Below are 24,084 nucleotides of genomic sequence, written 5' to 3' on the forward strand. Positions count from 1 at the left end.
TCAGTCTGCCTTCCATAACCCATAGCCCTTGAAACTGCTCACTGACCCATATGGATTTCATCCCATGAAAGATGGTTGTATGGATCTGTCTCATATCAGGAGGGTATTGAAGTATTTTTGTGATCAAGGTCTCAGTAACAAAAACGAAAGTGCAGTTCATCTCTCTGGGCTCCTACAAGCTGCCCTATGTGACAAATAAAGTTCTATTTCTCATTAGTTTTCTATAACAGACTGAAGCATCCTGAAATGAGGGCATATTTAAGAGCACAGTTTAGAGTGGGATTGGGAAGCCTGTGGGTCATAAATCAGAACACAGCCTTAGTTCTCCAATAGGAAGGGAATTAATCTTTCTGTCTTTCTTCCCTCTGTGTACCTTAGAGACTTCAGAGTCCAGCTCAATTATTTCTGAATCCTGCATGTGTTCACCATCAACAACAAAAGAATTGCCTGCCAGCATGTTTTTAGCCAACTCAACCTAGCACTCAAATGCCATGTTGCTTCAGAACTTGGGGTGCTATGTGTAGTAATGGGGGGGGGGGGGGTTGCATGAAAGAAGCACACAGCTGCCATCTTTTGGGGCTGCCTATGAAGGTATACGCAGTGCACTTATTGCAACAAAGCTGGCACTGCCTTCCCTGCTGCCTGGGAAAGGGGGGAAAGGCAAAGAAAAAAACAGCCCTGTTTTGATCCAGGGAGAACTAATGAGAGATGCATGAGAGCAAAAATGAAATGGAAATGAATTTTTAAAATATTAACCAAAAAAAACCAAACCCTATCAAATGTGCCCAGAGCTGCTATCCCTAACAGTTCTGTTTTATTGTAACTAAGGCTCAACCTCTCCTTCCTGCTGTGAAAAGACAGCCTGCGAAGTTCAAGTAAAAGAGGATACATGTTAAGGATATCGGGTGGGGAGCCCATACAGCCTCTCCATTTAATTTTATTAGAAGCCATGGAAATATGCTTAAATTCAAGGTGTTAAATGCAGAGGGTGTGCTTTCATTTCTTAATTTGACCCCTACTGCTTTATATAGCAGGCAATTAAAAAAATGTCTTTTATGTTCTGTGTAGCAAATCCTGGCCATAACAGAGGGTGCTTTCACATAGAATCTTTTCCCCCAAATAATAAAAAAAGGAACTAGTCACTTAGGCTAGAGTATCAGAAGGAGATGCCTCCTGAGCCATTGCCAGTAAATACTATATCAACATTGAACAGACCTAAAGTCTTTATCTCTATTGTAGATATTCATTGTGTGTGTATGCTGGCCTAGTCCAATTGCCAGTTCCAGCTACAGTGGACCCACTGAATCAATTCAGAAGCCAACATATATATATACTTCTGTGATGCTTACCACTCCTTCCATGTGGAGAAGCACATAATGGTTCTCATGCTCCTTTAGCTACCAAGGAAATAAAACCCACAATTTCATCAATGAACAGGTTTATTGGCTCCAAAGCTTTTTGTTGTTAACTGCCCTTGAGTTGGCCTCAACTCATGGTGACCCTGTGGATGAGACACCTCAAAGACTCCCTATCCTCCACTGCTCTGCTGAGTCCCTGCAAACCCATGCCTGTGACTCCCCTGATTAAATCCATCCATCTCGCTTGCAGTCTTCTCCTCCTTCTGCTCCCCTCTACCTTTCCTAGCATTATTGTTTATTCTAGTGGTCCATGCCGTTATGTGGCCAAAGTACAACAACCTCAATTTGATCATCTTGGCGGGTTACATACCGCCATTAGGGACTTCCTGAGGACATCCCAGTTTTAAAAAGGGGCGTCTCTTCCAGACGCCCCTAACCCTATCACGGACAGAGTCCGTAACAAATGGCAGTGGCTGTTCCACACGGCCGCTGCCATATTGACGTAGCGGATGCTATGCGCCCGCACGTTGTGTCCCGGAAGTGACGCTGCGAGTGCGTGACTAGCGCCTCACGGTGTCTCTTCCGGGGCCCAGGAAGGAGCGCGATTTCCGCGCTCCTTCCTCGGAGCGTCTGGGAGCCGTGCAGTTTGGCTGCTGCGGCTCCTGGACACTGCAAGCGAAGGCGGAGCCAGACCGCCGCAATCCGGCAGTCTGTAACGCGCCCCCAGCTTCCAAGGAGAATTGTGGCTTGATCTGTCCAAGGACCCATTTGTTTGACTTTTTAGCTGTCCATGGTATCCTAAGCACTCTTCTCTAGCACCAAATATCAAATGCATTGTTTTTCTTTTGTCTGCTTCCTTCACTCTCCTGTTCTTGCATCCGTACATGGTGATGGGGAATATTATTGCACATACGATTCTAACTTTAGTGCTCTATTGTATACCTTTCCTCTTCAGGATCTTTTCTAATTCTTTCATAGCTGCTCTACCCATTCCTAATCTTCTATTTATTTCTTGACTGCAGTCTCCACTCTTGTCAGTGTTTTATCCTAGGTATGGGAATTCTTTGACTATAAAGCACAAACCCCATCTATCTCACCTCTGATGTGCCACAAAGACAGAACAAGACTACACTCTACACTCTGGCTTCTTCTTCTTCCTCAGGGCAAAAACACTGGTGTCCCCTGCTCTTCCTCATCTACTGAGTTTCCAACCTTTTCAGGTCCAAATGCTAGATCATTTGCACGGTTGTGTGCTATCTGCTCATCATTGGTCAACCCAATAGTTGGCAGAATCTCCAGTCTGTGAGAAGCTGCAGAGGCAGTGTATTGTTCCCCGACACCCTCTAACAACATTCTATTAATGCAGTGAACTTACTGTAGTTGGAACTAGCATTTGGAGCTAGACCAGCAATGGGAACTGTGCAGCCTGTTGAACTATAAGTCCTAGCAGCCCTAACCAGAACAGCAAATGGCAAGGAATTCTGCAAGCTGCAGTCTGCACAATTCCCATGACAATTCTGCACCATTCCCACTCCCGAATTAGACCTGTACATACACATGCATGATAGAGAGCAGAACTGCAGTGGCCATCTTCAATTTACACATGATCACTGAACTCTCTGTACAAACCCAATGCACTTGCTAACTATATGCATATATATTGTATAGGTGTGAAAAATAAACCTGAAAATGGCATACAAAAAAAGAAAAAGGAAAAAGAATTATGCAACTGCTATAAATAGTGCTGCACTTAATAAATTTCCAGTGTAAGGGACTGTGGGTAATGGCAATGCAAAATATGCAGCAACTACTCTGTTCTGAAAAGTTACAGCTGATTTAATAGAGTACTTTCAAAAAGTTCATTTAATTCAAATCACAATGGCTATGAACACTATTGTTTATATACAAAAATAGTACCACACACACAATGGCTATGAACACTATTGTTTATATATGAGAATAGCAGAATCCCCCCCCCCCTTTTTGGGGGGATAAGGAAGGGGACAGAACTATTCTCTGGACACCAGTGCACAGTTTTTAATGTTCACTTTAATGTTTTGTGTTCTGAAAATGATAGATAGCATAGAAGTGGCAATAAATAAGTAGTAAGTTCGTTTCTTAATAGATGAAGAATGGAACCAAAACTAGATAGTGATTGAAAAACTTTTCCAAAGTTCCTAAGGGGAAAGAAAAGGATACCAGATTAAACTGCCTGCATCAGATAAAATCATATATAAGGCACAGACTGACAGAAGATTAGGATAGTGGTGGTGATGGAGGAGAAGAGGAAAAACAACATACACACATGGTAAAAGAGTTGGAGGACAACAAGAAATGAACTCACTGAAGGATTTAAATACAGCCCATTTCACATGAAATCCTCATTTCCCACCAATCTCATTATACAGTATATCCGATTTGTCCCACTGCACAGAAAAAAAGTGATCTGTATCAGGATCTTTGAGGGAGGAAGTGAAGGCTCTCTATTCCTTTTCAGTGGGGATGGAGGTTTGCTGGGATGTGGGTGTTGTGTTGTTGTTGTTGTTAATTCACATGGCTTCCAAACTCCTGAGCTAGCATCACATATATGGCCCTTTGGATATATTTGTTGTGTGTTAAAATGGTTTATTATTATTATTATTATGCTTTATTTATATAGTGCTGTAGATTTACATTATATTTTACATTATATTTGCCTATATTAAGAAGGCATATTCTCTGTGAGCATATGTTGTAATGTGTGGATGTATGCATGGATACATGAATGCATGTATATGTATATGAAAGTGGGTGGCCCTGCTCAACAACATTTACAGCTGTCAGCTAATTTTTAAAGGTATTTAGCTTCCAGAACGTACCTACAAAAGTAATGTGGTACTCTGGTTGAAAAGAATTCCCTGGCCATGAGCAATTCTTCCACTTGCTTACTGATTTTGCCTCATTGCTTGAGTCAGAAGTCCTCTTAAGCAAAATAGTTTGGATTGCCCAGCATTTCTTTTTCCAGACAATGAGGCACATCTTCTGACCCCTCACTGATGAAATGGAACTGTGGTGAAGAATGGGAATGGCAACTCATGATTCAACAGGGGGAAAATGCAGCAGCTGGCCAATTTTATTATGAGCAAATAGAAAAAGAGGCTTTGAATTCCATTATTGTGTATATACAGCATACATGTGAACTTCTCACATTACTTCTCATGTTAGTGAGGCTGAAGGCTGGCTTGTGATAGATGGTAATCTGGCACTTATCTAGGCATTCAATAGATTTTGTCAAGCACTTTCCCACATTACTTTAAATCTTGGCTGCAGCTGGTGACACTGCAAAGTTACATAGGTCCATTTTCATCACATCTTCTTAGTATCATGCAACAGAAGAAGGTTTCTGTGTTTAAGAAAACACTTCCAGCACACCAATATGTGAGAAAGATATATACATGCCCATTGAACTACTGGAACTGGTCTGATTTGCCTGCAAAAGCAAAGTAGAAACAGCTATAGCAAGTAATAGTTGAGGAAGCTCAGTTTATGAAGATGGAGTTGGAGAACTACTGTGTGCTGTGAGGGCCATAAGTTACCTGATAGTCCACCTGTTAGGTCAGGTGCTGTATGGAACACTCATTCCCACTGATGTCACTGGGTCCCAATCTAAAGAACTGCGAAAAGTCTTGTCATTCAACTAAACACTTTTCCAAGGCGAGGCAGGTCAGGAAGGAGGGATGAAGAACTCTGGGCTGGCCATGCCAGATGGGGAATTCTGGGAACTGTGGTCTAAACAAACAACTTATCCAAGCTCTGACTACTTCTTTCTCTAATTTTGTAGAGGAATGATTTCTAATAACTGAATTGCCAAGCATTCCCAGAACCCCTATCTCTTGAACCCTTGCAAGAGGTGTTTGCTGCCCACTCTTACTGCAAGGGTAATCTCCAGATGATAGGTCTGTAGAGCTGAACAAATAAGGATGACAGAGGGGCTGTGCAGACAGTCCCGAAGGGGCGACCTCCAGCCGCCCCTTTTATAGCCAGATCAAGGCCATGGCAACCGCATGCTGCAGCTCCAATCTGGCCTTTCCAGGTCATGAAAAGGAGCTGCAAAAAGCGGCTTCTTTTTGTGCTCTGGAAAGGGCATGATAGCTGTGGCTTTACAATGTTCCTTCAGCACTGCATTGTGTAGACACAGCACCAGGGGAGCGCCATGACGCTTGTGCCATACATCACACAGCTTCACGCCGCCCCGGGGGTGGAGCTGGGGCATGCACCATGTAGATGCTATGCTTCAACTCAGCCCTCAACCCAGCCCAAACTGTCAGTCTGCACAGGGCCTTAGTTAGGTTTGGTTATACGGTAACTTTGTCCTATATGCACTCCAGAATGTGCTACCATAGATGATCATCACAGTTTAGCAATTTACTAGCCTGGATTATAAAGAAGGCAGAGATAGTGCTGAGAAGGTATGGTTGTTGTTTTTTTTCTCTCTGCTTGCTCATCTCAAACCCATCTGTTAACTGTGCTAGGGTGGCAGAACAGTCATGAAGAATGAATCAGGAGTTGATGTCATTCTAAGAAATGGCATTTCAGCTTTCATTACCAGAATACCTCCAAGAATTAAAGCTGATTTGCATTGATATTTGCCATCTGAATTATTAAAGGGTTTATTTCCCCATACCTCAGCTCTCTTTCCCTTTCCCCAGGCTTCAGTGCTATAGTTGACAGCAACTGTGACAATTTAACCATCTCACCAGGGAGGAAAGGGGCTTGCTACAGGCAGCTCATGGGCTTGGGAACTGGTGGCTGATGTTAGAAAAATGCCTGATATTTCTGCATATTTGGCAGAACAGAAGGGGAAAGAAAGAAGCAAAAAGCAGCTTTTGAAAAGAAATGTGCCATTACTTTCTCCAGAGTGTAGGTATGTTGGGTGAATGAGGGCAATGCCTCCCCCAAATCAGAATTCTGATCCTCAAATAAAATTTTCCTTCAGACCCCAAATTTCTAGCATTGCAGAGACTGAGACACTGAAAAGAGTTCACACCTAAAACTCTTAAATTTGCTGTGTTCTCATTCCCTTGGTCAATTTGCCTGTTTCTTTTCTTTGAATCCCTAAATTGTATTTTTAAAATGTTCTCTTAAAGTTGTTGCAGTGTTCAAAATTTGGGGGATGGAGGAAAACCTCATGGGGGGCAGAATTCTTATTTGGGGGGAAATGTCCTTCTGGTTACATTCCTGAGCTTCTCACATATATTACACAATTGATAGGAGTGGGGGATTCTTTTCCTTACAGAGGTAAAGCACTAAGAGTCTATCCTTCAGCCAATACTGAACCACTATACATAATTCTAAAAATAAGGATGAACTCATTAAGTTCATTCAGCCGCTCTGACAGTCTTGGCTGAAGAGCGGGTATAAATAATAATAATAATAATAATTGGGTGTTGAAACCCCCTCCTCCCCAAAAAATAGCCTTTCTTATTTTAGTACTAGAGTCTACATGTGGAACAATACATGCAGGCTCTGATTTAATTTCACATGACAAGATAGGTTAGAAAAGCACCAACCAGTCTGTCTCTCAAACCTTGAGTGAGGTAGATCAGATTGTGCTTTGGTACTGGGTCTTGAGCTCACTGAGTTCTACTGCAATGCTGCCTTGTAAGCTTTTATGATTTTTTTAAATACCAGCAAAATAAGCTATAAGCATCATTTGAAAACCACCTCCAAAGACATGGTTGCTAGCAGAGAAGAAGTAAATATTGGCAAATGAATTTTACAAATGACTTGAACAGAAAGTGTGAAGGAAAAGGAAGAAGAGGTGCAGAAGGGTGGTCATCAAGAAACAAATCCAGATTGGAAAGAGGTCACCTTACAGGAAATCTAATATAACTCAAACTGTAGGTTTCATCATTAACTAAATATTTGTACTAAAAGGTTCAAGGGGATAGGAGCAAAATCTTTTATTCTCTCTTACATTACATAAATTTGTTACCAGACTGAAAAACAGACGTCAGCAAACTAGATCATCTCTCTGTATCTATATCTATAGCTATATCCATGTATCTATATCTACATATCTATCTACAGGTATCTATGTGCATACATGAGTTCTACAGCTGTTCATTCATCTCATCAGTCTTCTAGTACAAAATGCCCCCAAACCAAAGAGTAGGCAATGAGGGGAGGCAAAGTATGGACCTGAGGCAACTACTTTTTTGAGTTTTGACTCTTCCAGGCAGCCCCTTATTTTCTGCCCCTTAAAGAGGGAGACTTGCTAGCTGGAAGCTCCCAAGAGAGGACATTCACTTTTTAAATAGCTTGCAGCTGCCCAACCTGCTATGTAACATAAAGACGTCAGAAGCAGATTTCCAGTTACTTCTAGGTTTTGGATTTGGGAGGCACTTTGGGCTCCTGGAGAATCCCAGGGCATAAAAGTGTCCCTCAGGGTCCTTACAGTTGCCCATCCCTGCTGTAGTGGGTATATTCATGTAAAACTTGATTACCTCTCCCCCTCTCCCCCGTGCCAGAACTGGGTGTAGGTCCTGGCCTCCCCAAGACTTTGCTTGGTACTGAACACTAACACACGTCATTGGTGTAAGCTATACTGGTATTAAATGTTGCAACAGACTGCATACAGCAGAGAAGCATTCCAGTCCATTGGCTGATGAGTCCAGCATCCCCTCGTTGACAAAGATACGAAACAAGGAATTCTACCCAGACGAACCCTGACTGGCTATTAAATTCTCTATGGCTGGCTAAGTGAAGAGTTTCTGGGATGGAGTGAAAGATAGACATGTAGAAGGAAACAGACAATGTCAAAGTGTGCAAGCATGAGTCATCCCCTTCTTCTTCTCTCATTAGATATAAGAACTGTGCAAGTAGGTTAGTAAGAGACAAATTTACTCCTCTAGTCCATTTTCAGGATTAATATCTTTTCTCATCATCAAACTGCAAAGCTAATGCATAAAAAGTATCAAACAAGGTCCCTAATACAGATTAGCCCTTTCTCTACCACTGAACAGCACCAACAGGGACTCCCAAACCCATCTACCTTGTGTAAGAGGCCCAATTCAATACAAGCATGAAAAGCATACTGTGGCTGTGAAAGATGAACATACTTGCTCCTAGAACATTAGAAGCATCAGCAGAAGTGGCTGGAGTAGTTCAGATAATACACTGCATAGCAATGAAGACTGAAATTCCAATAAGGAAGAAAATCAAACATTTGATAATTTTGCATCATGGCAAAATTACCTTTTAGAAGTTAACAGATTACAAGTAAATTAAAAGTGGGAAAATAGAACACATTTCTTAGCATATTTCCATGGCTGGCACATTTACACCTAGTACTGACAACAACAGAAGGGAATGGCTAGGCCGTTCAAAAATCAGTGGAGGAAACATTCCTGGCTCTGTTCACATCTCCTTCCTTGGCTTCATCCCCTCCTCCCACCCCTATTTCTCCTTGGCAGTGTTTTACTTTTTTGCTTATTATAAAGCTGTTTTCACTGTGGTCAGGACCAAAACACAGTTCATAATTTTGTTCCTATAACTAATACCACTACCAGTCACCTTTGACAAGTATGTTTCTCTACACATAGAAGCAGCAGCAAAAATGCAGTATTTGATATTATTCCAAACACTGCCTTTCTAAGCTTGCTTCACAATAAAGCATTCATTTAAGACTGTTCAGAGATGGGGGGGGGGGGGGGGCAGGAGCTCAGTGACTTTAACAGTTTTATGGCAGGTCGAAGAACAACTTAGTGTATGGCTCATTATATATACAGGGCCAATAATGAATATGCTAAAGCTGTGTAATTTTTGAATGCCATGAAAAAGTTCAGATGTTCATCTAGAAACCTAGGAATAAACTGTTTATCCTTGAACTGAACATAAACTGAAAGCCCTAGGGATAACTTGGGAGGCTTGGCTCACATTTGACAATTCTCCCTCTGATTTAAGGGTGACTGGACTGAAGTTTATCTCTGACTTTTCCATTACACTCATCTGTTCCCTGCACCATCCCCTTCGTTTCTGATCCATGCTTGCTGTTTAATTTCACAGTATTTCTTGCTCTGGAAATTTTCCTCTTGACAGCATTAAGCTCCTCTAACACCTCCACTCATAAGTATTTTGCCAAATGTCTTCTTGTTAAAAGGGTGGAATCCCAACTGAAATGCACAGACTGGGCTTGATTCTGTGCTCCTCATTAATCAAATAAAACTTGAATCCATCTCTCATAGAAATGACATCTAAACAGCAAGTACATTTTGAGTCTATGTAAGATGACTGCTGAATTGAACCTGGATTATCAGAACTGGAAACATCAAGGAAGATCCATCATCAGATGTTGAATCTGCACATGCTCAGCTATATACTTTTAAAACGGTGCATAGCCTTGCTAAAACATAATATTTAGATACAGTATGTATGAAACTACAGCTCTTGAAGACTGGAGAAAATTAGTGGTGCAGCTTAGGGCAAGTGTTGTAAAATCTGTTGTTTAAAAGATTCTTACAGGGCCATTATACTTGTGCCTATTCAGAAGCAGGCTGCACTGATTTCAATGATACTTACTTGCAGGTACCCATGCTTAAGATTACAGCCTTATTTACATGTGGAGCTGTACTGTCCGAAAATTAGAGCCTTTTAGAGATAGATGGTGATGATCAAAAGTACAACTATGGTTACCTGAGAGTTTAGAAGTAATTTTATCAGGGGACATCATGCTCTTACCCAGATGTAATCTGAAAATGGCAGTTATAATTGGTAGCAGTATTCACTGGTCAGTTTAGGATTCTGCATTGTCAGTTTATGGTGACACTGTAAAGTGCAAGATATGGCAATATTGCTACAAAAATAGCTTTAGACCAGGCTATTTTGGAGACAATAATTAAGTTGAATAGGAGGGCCAGAGATGTAGTAATAAAATCAGATAAATTAAAATTAGATACTATTCTTTTACTACCTTTGGAACAGAAATATGAATATGATTTTATCAATGCAAATATAGAAATGAAAAGAGCTTTCAGATATATCCATCTGTTGAGCTGCCTCTGTCCTGTTCACCATAAGTGAGGCTTTGGCTATTTCAGCAGGCATTTGCATCTGTTACGAACTGAGAAGGCATTATTGCTCTGAGTATTTTTAATAGTGAGTGTGCCTGAGAGCTGATTATCCTTGTACAATGCTTTGAATACCTTCATCATAAAATCATCATATTTTTAATGGTATTTTTTTGTGCAACTCATTGTCCACAGTATTTTTATGTTTTTATGTAAACCCATCAATATCAATGTGAATATTTCTATGGGTATCCTCTACATATCCCAAATTTAACCCCGTGGTATAAACCTGTACACACTTACTTTACAATAAATTCAATTCTAAATAAAAGGATTTACTATTTTCTTAAAGCATTTCATTTAAAATTAAATGTTTCGAATGCATGTAAATTGATGAAAGACTTTATGTACTTTTTAATTCACCTGACTCTTGACATTTGTATATCTTGTTTGCTAGTTACTGTTAATTTGTGTTCAGCTGTGTTGCCTATTTTGCACATTTTTCTGTATAGTTTTCTATCAGCATTTGTTTTTGGAACTTTTATTATATAATTGCAAAGCACTACCTATGAAGGAGGGAGGGAGGGAACCCCTTTGACACGTATGTTTCTCTACACATAGATAGTCAAAGTGAATGCAAGGAAGGTGCAGTCCTTCTGAAATAACACCGTGCCTCTTTTACCCACTTCACCAACGCCATTTTTATATGTTTATTTCAGATTTCTTTTTGGACATACAACTGTTAAATGTAAAATCTGGATATGACAAACAACTATTTGAATGCACCATAGAGGTACGTTATCAGAAATTGATTTACTCTTGAGTGTACATTTCAAAACAGACTTCAGTTGGTCACTGCTTAGTATGTAAAGAAAATAAATCCTGATAGGCTAAATGATCAAAAAGCTTGCTCCCTTACGGCCCTCCAGGTCAGGCTAATACCAGTGTCCTTTACATGCCAAATGAGCATTAAACTATCAAATTTGAAATTAAATAGTCAGTGGACCACGCTGTTCATATTCACTGAATTCTCTCTAGTACCAACTCCTTTACTAACCCAGCATAAGAGGGAAAATCCAACCTGTTTTTACATTTGAACTTTCTGTAGAAATCATAGGTATGAAACTTAACAGTGCAAGATAAGAAGTGACTCTTGGCCAATTTATGTTATTTCAAAAAGCATATTCTGAACTCTTTATTAGAAGGGCAAAGCCTATTCAGTTTGTTTGCCACTGGTGATGAGCATTTTTTGCTATCATGTCTTAGCAGTGAATAAGTATTGACTATTGATGAAAACAATTGCTAACAAGTACGCAGAGAGTCTTGACAGTGAGAGCATATCAAGTACTGTGTGACACAATACTTTTAGTATTTATTTATTTATTTTATTCATTCATTCCTGCCTTTCTCCCAATAATGGAAAAACAATACAGAAAAAAACCCATACAAAGTCATTAATAAAAGCATAACAGTTATTTAAAAACAAATTAAATAATTTATAAAGTTAAAACATTAAACATGAAAACATTAAAATTCATTAAAAGACCAGCTACAAACTTCAAAAACTGCACCAAATAGCATTAAAACCTCACCCAGTCAGTTTTTAGAAGCCTGACAGCATTAAATGTTTTGACTTGCTAATGGAAGGAGAGCAAGGATGGGGCCATCCTGGCCTCTTTAGGAAGGGAGTTCCAAAGACTGAGAGCAACCACCAAGAGGTCCCTCTTCCTTGCTTCCACCAAGCAACATGGAAAGGAGGTGGGATAGAGAAAAGGACCTCAGATAATCATAGGCCTCATACAGACAGGCCAAAATAAAGCTGCTTCGGGTCACTTTGGAATTATTCTGTTTAAATGTTGCATGCGTCCTAAGAGTCTGGAATCCACGCCAAAGCCACGATCCAATCCTAAGGACTGGAGCACAGCTTTGGCTCAGCTTCTGGACTCTTAGGGCACATGCATCATTTAAACAGAGTACCTCCAAAGTGACCCAAAGCAGCTTTATTTTGGCCTGTCTGTATGGGGCCATAGAGCTGTAAGGGTTCATAAAGGGAGATACCATCCAGCTACTTGTTTGATTCAGTGAACTCACCTGTTTTGCATACTAAAATGGCTCTTTTGATAAGCAGGAACAATGTGAGGCATATCAACACAAACCAAGGTTTCCTACCTGTAGGAGTTAGGTGTCGCCAAGTGATCACAGGTTCAGGACGTCCATTTGCCATACACACCAAGGTCACATTGCTGCCTTCATTCACAGTGACATCTGAAGAGATGTTGGAGATCTTTGGTGGAACTATGGAAACAAAACAATATTGCACAGCTTTAGTTCTAGAGTGTCAATTTTGTTATGATGACACGAACTCTATCCAATAACTTTCCTTTTAAAATGTCCCTTGCTAAGATTTATTTCTTTTCTAAAGGACTTGTAGAAAGTAAAACTTTGGTTGCTATAGTCATGGATATTCATGTTGTATTTAGAAGCAAATCTAGTAATAAATAATACCAAAATGCACTATATAATCAAAAGCTTATCAGGATATAAGAGAGAAAGACAGGCAGAACATTCAAAATTTCTTAACTTTGGATGCTGAACTCTCAGCATACAATCATTAAGAAATACAAGACTACAGTGGGCCTCCACATTTGGTGGGGTTAGGGACCTTCATGAAAGTATTATTCATAAAATAACCACTATTTTTTTTATCTAAGAGAAAATCTCTTTGGGTATCTCTAGGTCCTCCAGTGCCACTCTGTAGTCAACATCTGCCATACGTTGACCATAGAATTGCACTGGAGATACTAATAATGCCTAAAGAAGTGTTGTCTCTAGGAATTTCTTGGTCCTCCAGCACAACTTATGGTGGAAATTGACCATACAATCATGCTGGAGGATCTAGAAATTCCCAGAGAGAACATATTATTCAAATCCATGAATAATCAAATCCACAAAAGTCAAAGCCACAAGTGTGGAGGACCAACTGTAATTTGTGCTTCTTGATGTTAAGCAACAACTGCATTCATTGGATTCCCTTCTCAGGGCTGAAATCCTTATCTAAAAGCATAGACTACACCAAACAGCTGTAACGAAACTGGGATAATCTATTTCAAGCACAGATGTAGTTTGCAAGGTGGGGAGAGAGGGTGGACCTTCACTCCATTTGTTGTTTTTTCCCTAGTCGTAGCCCAACTCACCCAGCCACCTTGACTATTTGGGAGGAAATTGGATGGATGCAGAATGCAGTGGGTTGTGGCGTGGATGAGAAACAATTGACAGGAAAAGGATTCAGAGCACACAGCTGTTAATTCTCATCTTAAAATCACCATCTGTTGGCCTTCACTGCTTTTAGCCAGAGCCAGACCAAGAACTTTTGCTGCCTAAGTCTAAACAGTAAACGTTGCTTCCCACTTCCCTACCTCCAAGTTAAGGTTCATAGTACCCAGTTACCTAGTTTAAAAACAACAACATGGAGACAACAACCCCCCCCCCCCAAGAACCACTCCTGGGGACATAAAAGTTCAAAATAACAAATGAAGCAATAAATAGCTTGCTGTCCTTTCATTCACTGCAAACCATCCATCTAAGGTATCCATCTTATTTTATCTAATGATAGGGCTGGCCCTTTATTTAGAACAACCCATGTTCTTAGATCATGGGTCTGCTGCTTGAACATCTATTTTGCCTCCCTTCCCAAGTCTGAAGCTAGAGTGCTTGATCCCATGAATGGGAGGTACATTTAATCTGAGGGACTTTATAACCCCCCTCTATAACACACTGCTTCCATTTCAAAATATACTTGTGATGTCTTTTTCAGCATGACAGGAAGCTGAATTTGCTGTGAAATTCCCCTTACGATGCATATTTTTGCTTGAGAATTTGAGCTTTCACTTCAAAGAGTCCTTGTGATTCTGTAAATAATCCTGGAAATGTGAACCATGTGCAAACCAATGCAGTGTATCATGCCAGTGCTATATTTAGCTGCAAAAGTACAGCTGGGTAAAGAAAATGCATATAATATTTATTTGTTTTCATTTTTCTCTTTTTGCCAGAGCTATGAATCAGCTTCCAGAGCCCTGGGTAGGGACTCCACTCAGGAGCTCAGGGAAAATAGATGGTTTTGATTCACCATACAGCCTAAAATAGCCACAAGGTATTGAGTCAACTTCACCAGTAACATCTTAGATGCTCCAATCTGCAGTACTTTGCTAGCTAGAAGAAACCTCTCAGATACTATTTGTTCCTAGAGCAGTGCTTGCTACATTTCCCCAGAATGGGCCATTTTGAATCAAGCACCAAAGAAATAGGTTGGCTAAAGGAGGTGGGACAAGCCAGGCAGTAGCCTAAAAAGCAAAGACCCAAGGAAATAGTAAGTACAGGGACAGTTTATCTGTGGTGAATGTCAAGGTAGGAAGGGGGGAAAGTAAATGACTGAGGCAAAAATGTGGAAAAACTACGTAGCACAAGTGATCTTTGAAATCCAGATGGTGGCAATACTTTTGTTAGGCCTACAAAAAAGGCACAAAAATCTCAGTGGAGCATGTCTTGTAGGAAATGCAAATTCCTGGATGAATTTAAGAGAAACCTATGTCTCTACTGAACAGGATCACCACCTCTCCACCTCCCCAATCCCCAACTCTCTGGTACTTCAGGCCAATTGCCTTGAATGCCTCAGGCTTATAGAAGTCTCTCCAAATGGCAATCTTACTACTGGCAAACTGCCTAAGAAAGTCTGTCTCACTTGACTGGTGGACTGTTGTGAACAAACTAGCACTGGAATACATTTGGGCAAACATCTTCAGTTATGCATCTTCAAAATTCAGAGCAGAAATTTAGTAAAAAGAAAAAGAAAAACGGTATCCTTCGGGACAGGGTTGCATGGTTTTAATAAGTATTCTTCCAGGTCCCACCATGAGTAAGAAATTATAGATATTAAAAGTAGCACACTTTTAATTTGCAAAATTGTGTCAAGGTGTTATTGTTCCTTTGTATTCAGCTTTAAGCATATGCAGCTTACTCAGTCTTGCAAATACAGCAGATACCAATATGGAAGAAATCACTTCTATCCTAAACCCATTTTAAAGGAGAATACTACTCCTGTCCCAGCTACTATGAACAAGCAGCAGATAGGAGCAGGATAAGGCCAACAAATGCAAAATATCTGTCACAGTAATCAAGCCCTAAGAAATGATGGAATAAAAATAGAGAAAATGAGGGAGGAAGAATGATAATAGAAGTGGGGGAAATCATACCCTCAAAAATGTTGAATTGAAAAGAAACACTTGTAAATCACTTATTCTCATGCTAAAGGTTAATGAATGAAACCATTCCACTGCTGTGATATTAAGGTAGCCAGGTGCCCTATTTTACAGAGGATAACATTTGCAAGGCTTCCCAACATCTACTTGAAAGAGGTTTTCTTAACAAATCCAAGTTCAACCAAAGATAAAGGACAGTAACAAGGGAAAGCAAGGGATCTTTGAAATTACCAAGCAGTTTTTGTTTGGACAGTAGACTGAGCAGTTGGCACACAGCAGCAGGCATACCTAGTCATAGTATTTTCCACTATGATGAGATGTATTGGGTTTCTCTTCAAATTATAGGCATTATTCCCATATTGCATTCATATTAGTACATTAGCATATGTACATTTTATATAGATTTTTCCCTCTTTTATTCTTAATTTTGACAAGTTTGTGTAAAAATTCTATTACAGTGCACATTCAAAGGTATTCATAGAATCATAGAGTTGGAAGAGACTGCAAGGGCCATCCAGTCTAACCCCATTCTGCCATGCAGGAAATTTCAATCAAAGCATCCCTGACAGATGGCCATCCAGCCTCTGTTTAAAAACCTCTAAGGAAGGAGATTCTACTACACTTCGAGGGAGTGTGTTCCACTGTCGAACAGCCCTTACTGTTAGGAAGTTCTTCCTAATGTTGAGGTGGAATCTCTTTTCCTGTAGCTTGCATCCATTGTTCTGGGTTCTAGTCTCTGGAGCAGCAGAAAACAAGCTTGCTTCCTTCTCAATATGGTATCCCTTCAAGCATTTAAACATGACTATAATATTACCTCTTAATCTTCTGTTCTCCAGGCTAAACATCCCCAGCTCCCTAAGTCGTTCCTCATAGGACATGGTTTCCAGACCCTTCACCATTTTAGTCGCCCTCCTTTGGACACACTCCAGTTTCCTCAACATCCTTTTTAAATTGTGGTGCCCAGAACTGGACACAATATTCCAGGTTGGGCTTGACCAGAGCAGAATAAAGTGGCACTATTACTTCCCCTGATGATGATGATGATGATGATGATGATGATGATGATGATAATTTATTTATATCCTGCCCCTTGAGGTCAATCGGGGCGGCTAACAGCAATAAAATACAATACATTGTACAACAAAATTCCCTCCCCCGCTTTAAAAATTATTAAATCAATTATAATTAAAACCAACTAATTAAACAACATTAACACATACACATTGTTACAAGACAAAAACAAAACAAAACAAAACAAATAAAACAGTAAACTACGGTAGCATTTCCAGGGAGGACCTTGGGGACTCTTATAAGAACAGGGTTCCTGAGGCCGGGGTTATCTATTCCGGAAAGGCCTACCAGAAGAGATCCATCTTGACAGCCTTTTTAAAGCTGTCTAAAGATGTCAATTGACGAATCTCGTCCAGCAGGTCATTCCATAATCTGGGGGAAACAATAGAAAAAGCCCTCTGGGAGGTAGCCGAAGCCTAGATCTTTGAGGCTGCAGCCAATTCCTCTCAGAGGACCAGAGTGTTTGGGGAGGATTATATGTGATCTAGACACTATACTTCTATTGATGCATCTTAAAATCGCATTGGCCTTGTTAGCTGCCATGTCGCACTGTTGACTCATGTTCAATTTGTAGTCTACCTGGACTGCTAGATCCCTTTCACATGTAGTCTCGTTCAACCAGGTATTGCCCATCCTATATCTGTGCATTTCATTTTTCTGCCCTAATGCAGTACCTTATATTTCTCCCTGTTGAAATTCATTTTAATAATAATAATAATAATAATTTCCCGCCTCTCCAAAGACTGAGGTGGGATTACAGCAGTAAAATAATTCAAAGTAATACAAATGATACAAAATATTTATACACCATTAAAAACTAACACTGAATTTACCAATTCCTATTAGTGTTCTAAAACCTATCTCTCCATAAACAAAGTTAAGAGAGTGTTCTTCTCATTAGTTTTCATACAAAGTCTGTTGGGTAAGCCCTCTGGAAGTGGTCCATTTTGAGTGCTCTCTTAAAGGCCTCTAAGGAGATAATACCATGGATCTCCTTTGGTAGGCTGTTCCATAGTGTTGGGATTGCTGCTGAAAACGCCCTGTGGGAAGTTGTGATTAACCTGGTGTTAACGTTGTTCTAGCAAATACTTCCCTGATGTTGTTAGCTTTGACCCAGCTTTCTAATCTATTATGGTCATTTTGAATTTTGATCCTGTCCTCTGGAGTATTAGCTACCTCTCCTAGTTTGCTCTCATCTGCAAATTTGTTAAGTATGCCCCCAATTCTGTCATCCAAGTCATTGATAAAGATGTTGAATAACACTGGCCCCAGGACAGAGCCCTGTGGGACCCCACTAGTCACTTCTCTCCAGGATGAAAAGGAGCCATTGTTGAGCACCCTTTGGGTTCGGCCAGTCGACCAATTACAAATTCATGTAACAGTTACTTTGTGTAGCCCACATTTCACTAGCTTCTTTGCAAGAATGTCATGGGGAACCCTGTCAAAGGCCTTACTGAAATCAAGATATACTATATCCACAGCATTCCCTTCATCTACCAAGCTGGTGATTTTATCCAAAAAAGAGATTAGATTTATCTGGCATGACTTGTTTCTCTGAAACCCATGTTAACTTTTTGTGATTATGGAATTGTCTTCTAGATGTTCAGAGGCTCTTTGTTTAATGATCTGCTCTATGTCTTTCCTAGTATTGATGTCAGAGTAACCGGACAATAATTGTTGGGATCCTCTTTTTTCCCCTTTTTGAAGATGGGGACAACATTTGCCCTCCTCCAGTCTGCTGGGACTTCTCCTGTTCTCCAGGAGGTCTCAAAGATTTTTGCCAATGACTCTGATATTACATTTGCCAGTTATTATTATTATTATTATTATTATTATTATTATTTATATAGCGCTGTAGATTTGCACAGCGCTGTAGTTCTTCAACTGTGTGTTTCTGAATGCCTTCTTCACTTACCATGTGCCATATTAATTTAGTGTAGAACAGACTAGATTGCACTCTTTTGAAAAATAAAATGAAGCTTGTTCTTTCACTTAAAATAGAAGAATATCATTGTGTCAATAGTTTGTTATCAGCAGTTCAAAACTAGTCTTTTGTGTGTGTGTACTACTAGCAATGTACTAAATGGCACCTCAAGGATATATGGTTGCATGTGCATTGATGTGAATGAGTGAAAAGAAGCATTCATTCATTCTTCCAAATGTAGAAACATAACTTAGATCTGGGATCAGGGCTGCAAATTGCAAAACGGCAAACCTAGGCATTCAGGCTAACAATTTAATATGGCATCCTGAAAGGACAAAAAGAACAAACTAGAGATCAAACTAGTGATTCATCAGGGAGGAGAACCAGAAAATAACTCCTGTGTATGATAAACAGGACAATGGAGCAAATTTTCCTGGGTAGATTTAAGCACAGATATCTGTTATATGGGCTCTGTTTTTAATGGTACTTCCAGGCTGGATGGAACTACACAGATCTCCCCCATTATTTGGGAATTCACTTCAGATGGAACAAATATGTTTATATTTGGAATTTCCAATAATGCAACTGCATTCAATATCCTAAAAGTTCAATGATACCTTCACCAATGGATTATATGCTAATGGTAGGGCAGGCAATTGAACCCAGCAACCTTCTATTTTCTTTCCAGCTCCTAATATTATAAAATAATAGACAAGATAGGTATCCATCAGCTCTTTTCTCATGAACATAAACATGTGTGCCCCCTATCCCAGGATCATCTTCCCTTCTCCTGCAGTGGTTTCTCATGCAATGCAATTCACTAGTGTTACCCAAAGAAAAGGTAGGGGGGCTGGGGGTATCCCCCCAACTGTCAGGCAGCATCCACAGTCAGAAATAATCCAGTTTGACATCAACTGTAATATTGGGAGACACTTCTCTGTTAGAGAACTCTGGTGCCCCAACAAACTATAATTCTCAGAATTCCATAGCACTAAGCCATGGCAGTTAAAGTAGTAACAAAACTGGAATATTTCTGCTGTACTGATGCAGCCTCAGTGTTACTTCAAATGTGTGTGTGGGGCGGGGGGAGCTTTTGCGAGAGGCTTCGGTAATGTTTGGAACATGTGTACCAGTTTATACTAGTACTAACTAAGGAGGACTGCAGGTCTTGCATGAATTAAGAAAGTTTTATTTAGAAAAATGCAGAGTGCAATCATACCAATTCAAACAGTCACAGCATATACAGCTAACCAAAAATGGAAATGGAATAGCAGAGTTTATAAAGGTTTGCAATAGAGTTGTAATTTCCTGTCCAGTGAGAAGCCTGCTAAAAGCTGGAGTGGCTGGGAGGACAGAGGGAGACACAGAACATACACAGGGTGTGAGTGTATATGCCCCCTGTGTGCACAGAGGTTAGGTTTCAGAACCATATTTATACCTTAAAATTACCCCAAAGCTTAAATCAACCTTATTTATTTAAATTATCCAATAACTCATTCCCCTCAATCAATTCTAAAACACTCCATTCCTTTTTCACATTTTCTTCAGATATTCCTTTTAATAATGCAGATAATACATCCATATTTCTGGCTTCATATAATTTGCTCAACCATTCCTCAATTGATGGATTATTTGCTGCTTTCCAATACTGTGCGTATGCTATTCTTGCTGTGGTGACCATATATAATATAATCCTGTTCGCCTTTACATTTCTGATATTATGGGTCATGTTCAACAAAAACAAATTTGCTTCAAAAGGTATGTTTATCTTAAGAATGCCTTCTATAAATTTATGGATCATTTGCCAGTAATCTCTTGCTTTGGTACACAGCCACCACATGTGGTAAAAATTCCCTTCCGGTCTTCCACATTTCCAACAATTGATGTTACCTGATTTGTAAATTTGATGGATTTTTTGGGGAGTTATATAACCTATAAAACATTTTCAGGTAATTCTCTTTATAGTTTTGGCATAAAGTAAATTTGTTGGTCCCTTTCCACGATTTTTCCCATTCTTCTATTTTAATTATTTTTTTAGTGTCCTGTGCCCATCTTATCATATTATGTTTAATCAATTCATTTTCTAAATCTCTTCCCTTCAATAGTTTGTAATATTTAGAAATGTGTTTACCTTGTTTATCAGTCATTATTTTGTCAATTTCGTTACAATCGGTTGTCAACCCAACTGTTTCATTGTCTTTTTTAAAGCGGCTTTTTAATTGGTTATATAAAAACCAATCCTGCATTTCTCCATTTATATTTATTTCTTCCTTCTTTTTCATGATAAGTTTCCCTTCTGTGGTTTTATTGATTAAATCTCCATATCTTACCCATTGTTGATTCTCACATTTGGTTCTTTTGTAGTATGCCTCTTGTATGGAAACCCATTGAGGAATGTGACTGTAAAATTGATTTTTCACTTTATACCAAACTTTAAGTAAAGATTTTCTCAGCATATGATGATTAAAAATACTGTTTTCTTTGGGCTTTGTGTACCACATATACGCATGAATTCCCATATTTAAATTGGCACATTCCAAATCTAATAAACTTTCATCCCTTAATTTGAACCATTCTTCTAGCCAATTAAGGCATGCTGCGTAATAATAGAGCTTAAAATTTGGTAGATTACAACCCCCTTTAATTTTATCTTCTGTAAGTAATTTCCATTTTATTCTTGCTTTTTTGCCACAAATTGAAGTATTTTTCATTTATTATAACTGGAATATTACAAAATAAATATAATATCCTTGGCAAAATATTCATTTTTATTGCTGCGATTCTTCCAAGGAAGGATAGATTATATTTGCTCCAAATAATTAAATCTTTTTTTATTTCGTTCCATGTTTTTATATAATTATTTTGAAAGAGTTCTATGTTTCTTTTTGTAAAGTAGATTCCCAAATATTTGATTTTGGTTTCAATCGAGTATCCTGATATTACTTTTAGTATCTTGTCCTCATCTTTTGTGAGATTTTTAGTAAGAATTGTTGTTTTTTCAGAATTTATTTTAAATCCAGCTAATACGCCAAATTCCTCTATAGTTTGTATCAAATATTTGATTCCGTTAAATGGTTCATCTAGAAAAACCACAATGTCATCCGCGAAAATTTTTAGTTTACACTCCGTGTTGCGGATCTTAATCCCTCTAATTTTATCTTCTTCTCTTATTTTGTTTGCCAATATTTCTAGAACCAATATGAATAATAAGGAAGAGAGGGGACATCCCTGCCTCGTTCCTCTTCTGATCTTGAAATTCCTAGATATTTCCTCATTTATAAGTAGGGATGCCCTTTGTTGATTATATATAAACTTAATCCATCTTTCGAATTTTTCTCCCATGTTAACTTTCACAATGACAGCTAAAAGGAAATCCCAGTCTATTTGGTCAAAGGCCTTTTCTGCATCAAGCATAATACACGCTAATTTCTTATCATTGTGTTGTTCATAATGTTCTAATACGTTAATAAGTGTTCTTATATTATTTTGGCCTTGTCTTCCAGGTAAAAAACCATTTTGATCTTTATGTATATAGTTCACTAAGATTTTCTTCAGCCTTTCAGATAGGATTGTCGTAAAAATTTTATAGTCTACATTGGTGAGGGATATGGGTCTATAATTCCTTAATTCAGAAGTATTTTTGTCACCTTTCGGGATTATTGTTATTAATGCATCTTTCCAGGTTTCTGGTATACCGTTATTTTGTATTTCATTAAATGTTTGTTTAAGTGGTTCTATTAATACTTCTTTTAATTTTTTATAATATATTGTTGATAAACCATCGGGGCCTGGAGCTTTCCCCAATTTTTGCTTCTGAATCGCTTCTAAAATCTCTGTTGTTGTAATTTCTTTATTAAGATTCTCTTTTTGGAAGTCCTCTATATGCTTAATATTCTGTTTGTTCAAGTATTCAACAGTTTTGGTTTTCTTATATTCTATTTCCGTCTTATCATCATATAATTCTTCATAGTAGCTTGTAAATTTTTCTACGATTTCACTTTGTGCGGTGTATTGTTTCCCTTTATGATTTATCATATTAATCATTTTCTTTTCTTTATATTTTTTAAGCTTTTGCGCTAGAAGTTTCCCTGCTTTATTCCCATTTTCAAAATTTAATTGCTTAACTTTCCGTATTTTGGCCGCTATTTGCTTAATAGATAATGCTTTCAACTTCTCTTGTATTATTTCTACTTCTAGTTTTAATTTTTTATCCCCTTTTGCTTTCCATTCCTGTTCTTTTTGTTTCAATTTGTTCTGTAGGTTAGCTTCTTCTAATTTTTCCTTTTTCCTTTGTTCTGCATTGATCTTAATAAGTATTCCTCTAGCCACAGCTTTGCTTGCATCCCATATTGTGTTCATTGATAGGTTCTCTGTCATATTCTCTTTAAAATACCATTTCAATTCCTCTTTCACTCTATTTGTTTTTTTCTCATCATTCAAAAGATCCGGGTTTAGTCTCCATGAGTATGTTAATTTTTTCTCCTGTATATTCATCACAATTGGATTATGGTCTGACATTGGTTTTCCAAGGATGTCTGTTGAATGAATATATGGAAGTAAAAGCTTTGAAGCTAAAAATAAGTCAATTCTTGAAAATGAATTATGTGTTTCTGAAAAAAAAGTGTAATCTTTTGTTTTTCCATGTTTATGTCTCCATACATCCTTGAGATCTAAATCTTCCATCATTGCAAAGAAGGTTTTTGGTAGTTTTCTTTGAGTTTTTTTAATATTTTTCCCGGTTACTGATCTCCTATCTATTTTAGGGTCTATCACTGCATTGAAATCTCCTAATAACAAAATATTATCATATGCCAAATCTTGGATTTTTTTATGTATGTTTAAGAAGTAGTTCTCTTTATTTTCCTGAGGTGCATAAATTCCAATTGCGAGGAAAGCTAAGCTCCTTAATTTTACTTCCACCGCCAGAAAGGTTCCGTCTTTATCCGCAAATATTTCTCTGGAGTTATATTTTTTATTAATATATAATGCAATCCCTTTTTTACTCTTATTAGCTGTTGATGTATAACAAATTCCAAGTTTGGGATTCCTTAAATATCTTTTTTCTTCTGTTTTGATCTTAGTTTCTTGAATACAAATTATGTCTCCTTTAAGTTTCTCAAGTTGATGGAAAATTATATTTCGTTTATATTTAGAGTTAATTCCTTTTACGTTCCAAGAAATAACTTTAGTTGACATTTTCTTTTTGTTTTCACTTTTCTTTTATGTTGAAATTGTTAATATTGTTAATTTTTTTTAATTATTATTATTTTTTGGGAAGCACCATGTGAAAATGATAGAACGAGTTATAGACCAGGAATAAATAAATAGCTTGTAATGCGCGGTATTAGCCAAATGTAAAGGAAGTAATAACTAGAAGGTGTATAATATGAGAGATCTAATGTAAATATGTGTTTATGTCTTTGTTTTTG

At 38.4% G+C, this 24,084-nt stretch overlaps 1 protein-coding gene across 2 annotated transcripts in view; it reads right to left on the reverse strand.

The window, feature by feature from the left end:
* Positions 1 to 24,084, reverse strand: part of LSAMP (limbic system associated membrane protein) — a 644,842-nt gene that overhangs the window by 206,463 nt on the left and 414,295 nt on the right. For both annotated transcript variants that reach the window (XM_089512481.1, XM_089512480.1), the window contains exon 3: positions 12,575 to 12,700. In XM_089512481.1, coding sequence (XP_089368607.1) covers positions 12,575 to 12,700 — 126 coding nt within the window. The remainder of the gene's footprint in view (positions 1 to 12,574; positions 12,701 to 24,084) is intronic.

This window comes from Sceloporus occidentalis, unplaced genomic scaffold (genome assembly GCF_023333645.1).
Source record: "Sceloporus occidentalis isolate IW3139 unplaced genomic scaffold, rSceOcc1.0.p SCAF_2, whole genome shotgun sequence".
Taxonomy (NCBI): Eukaryota; Metazoa; Chordata; class Lepidosauria; order Squamata; family Phrynosomatidae; genus Sceloporus; species Sceloporus occidentalis.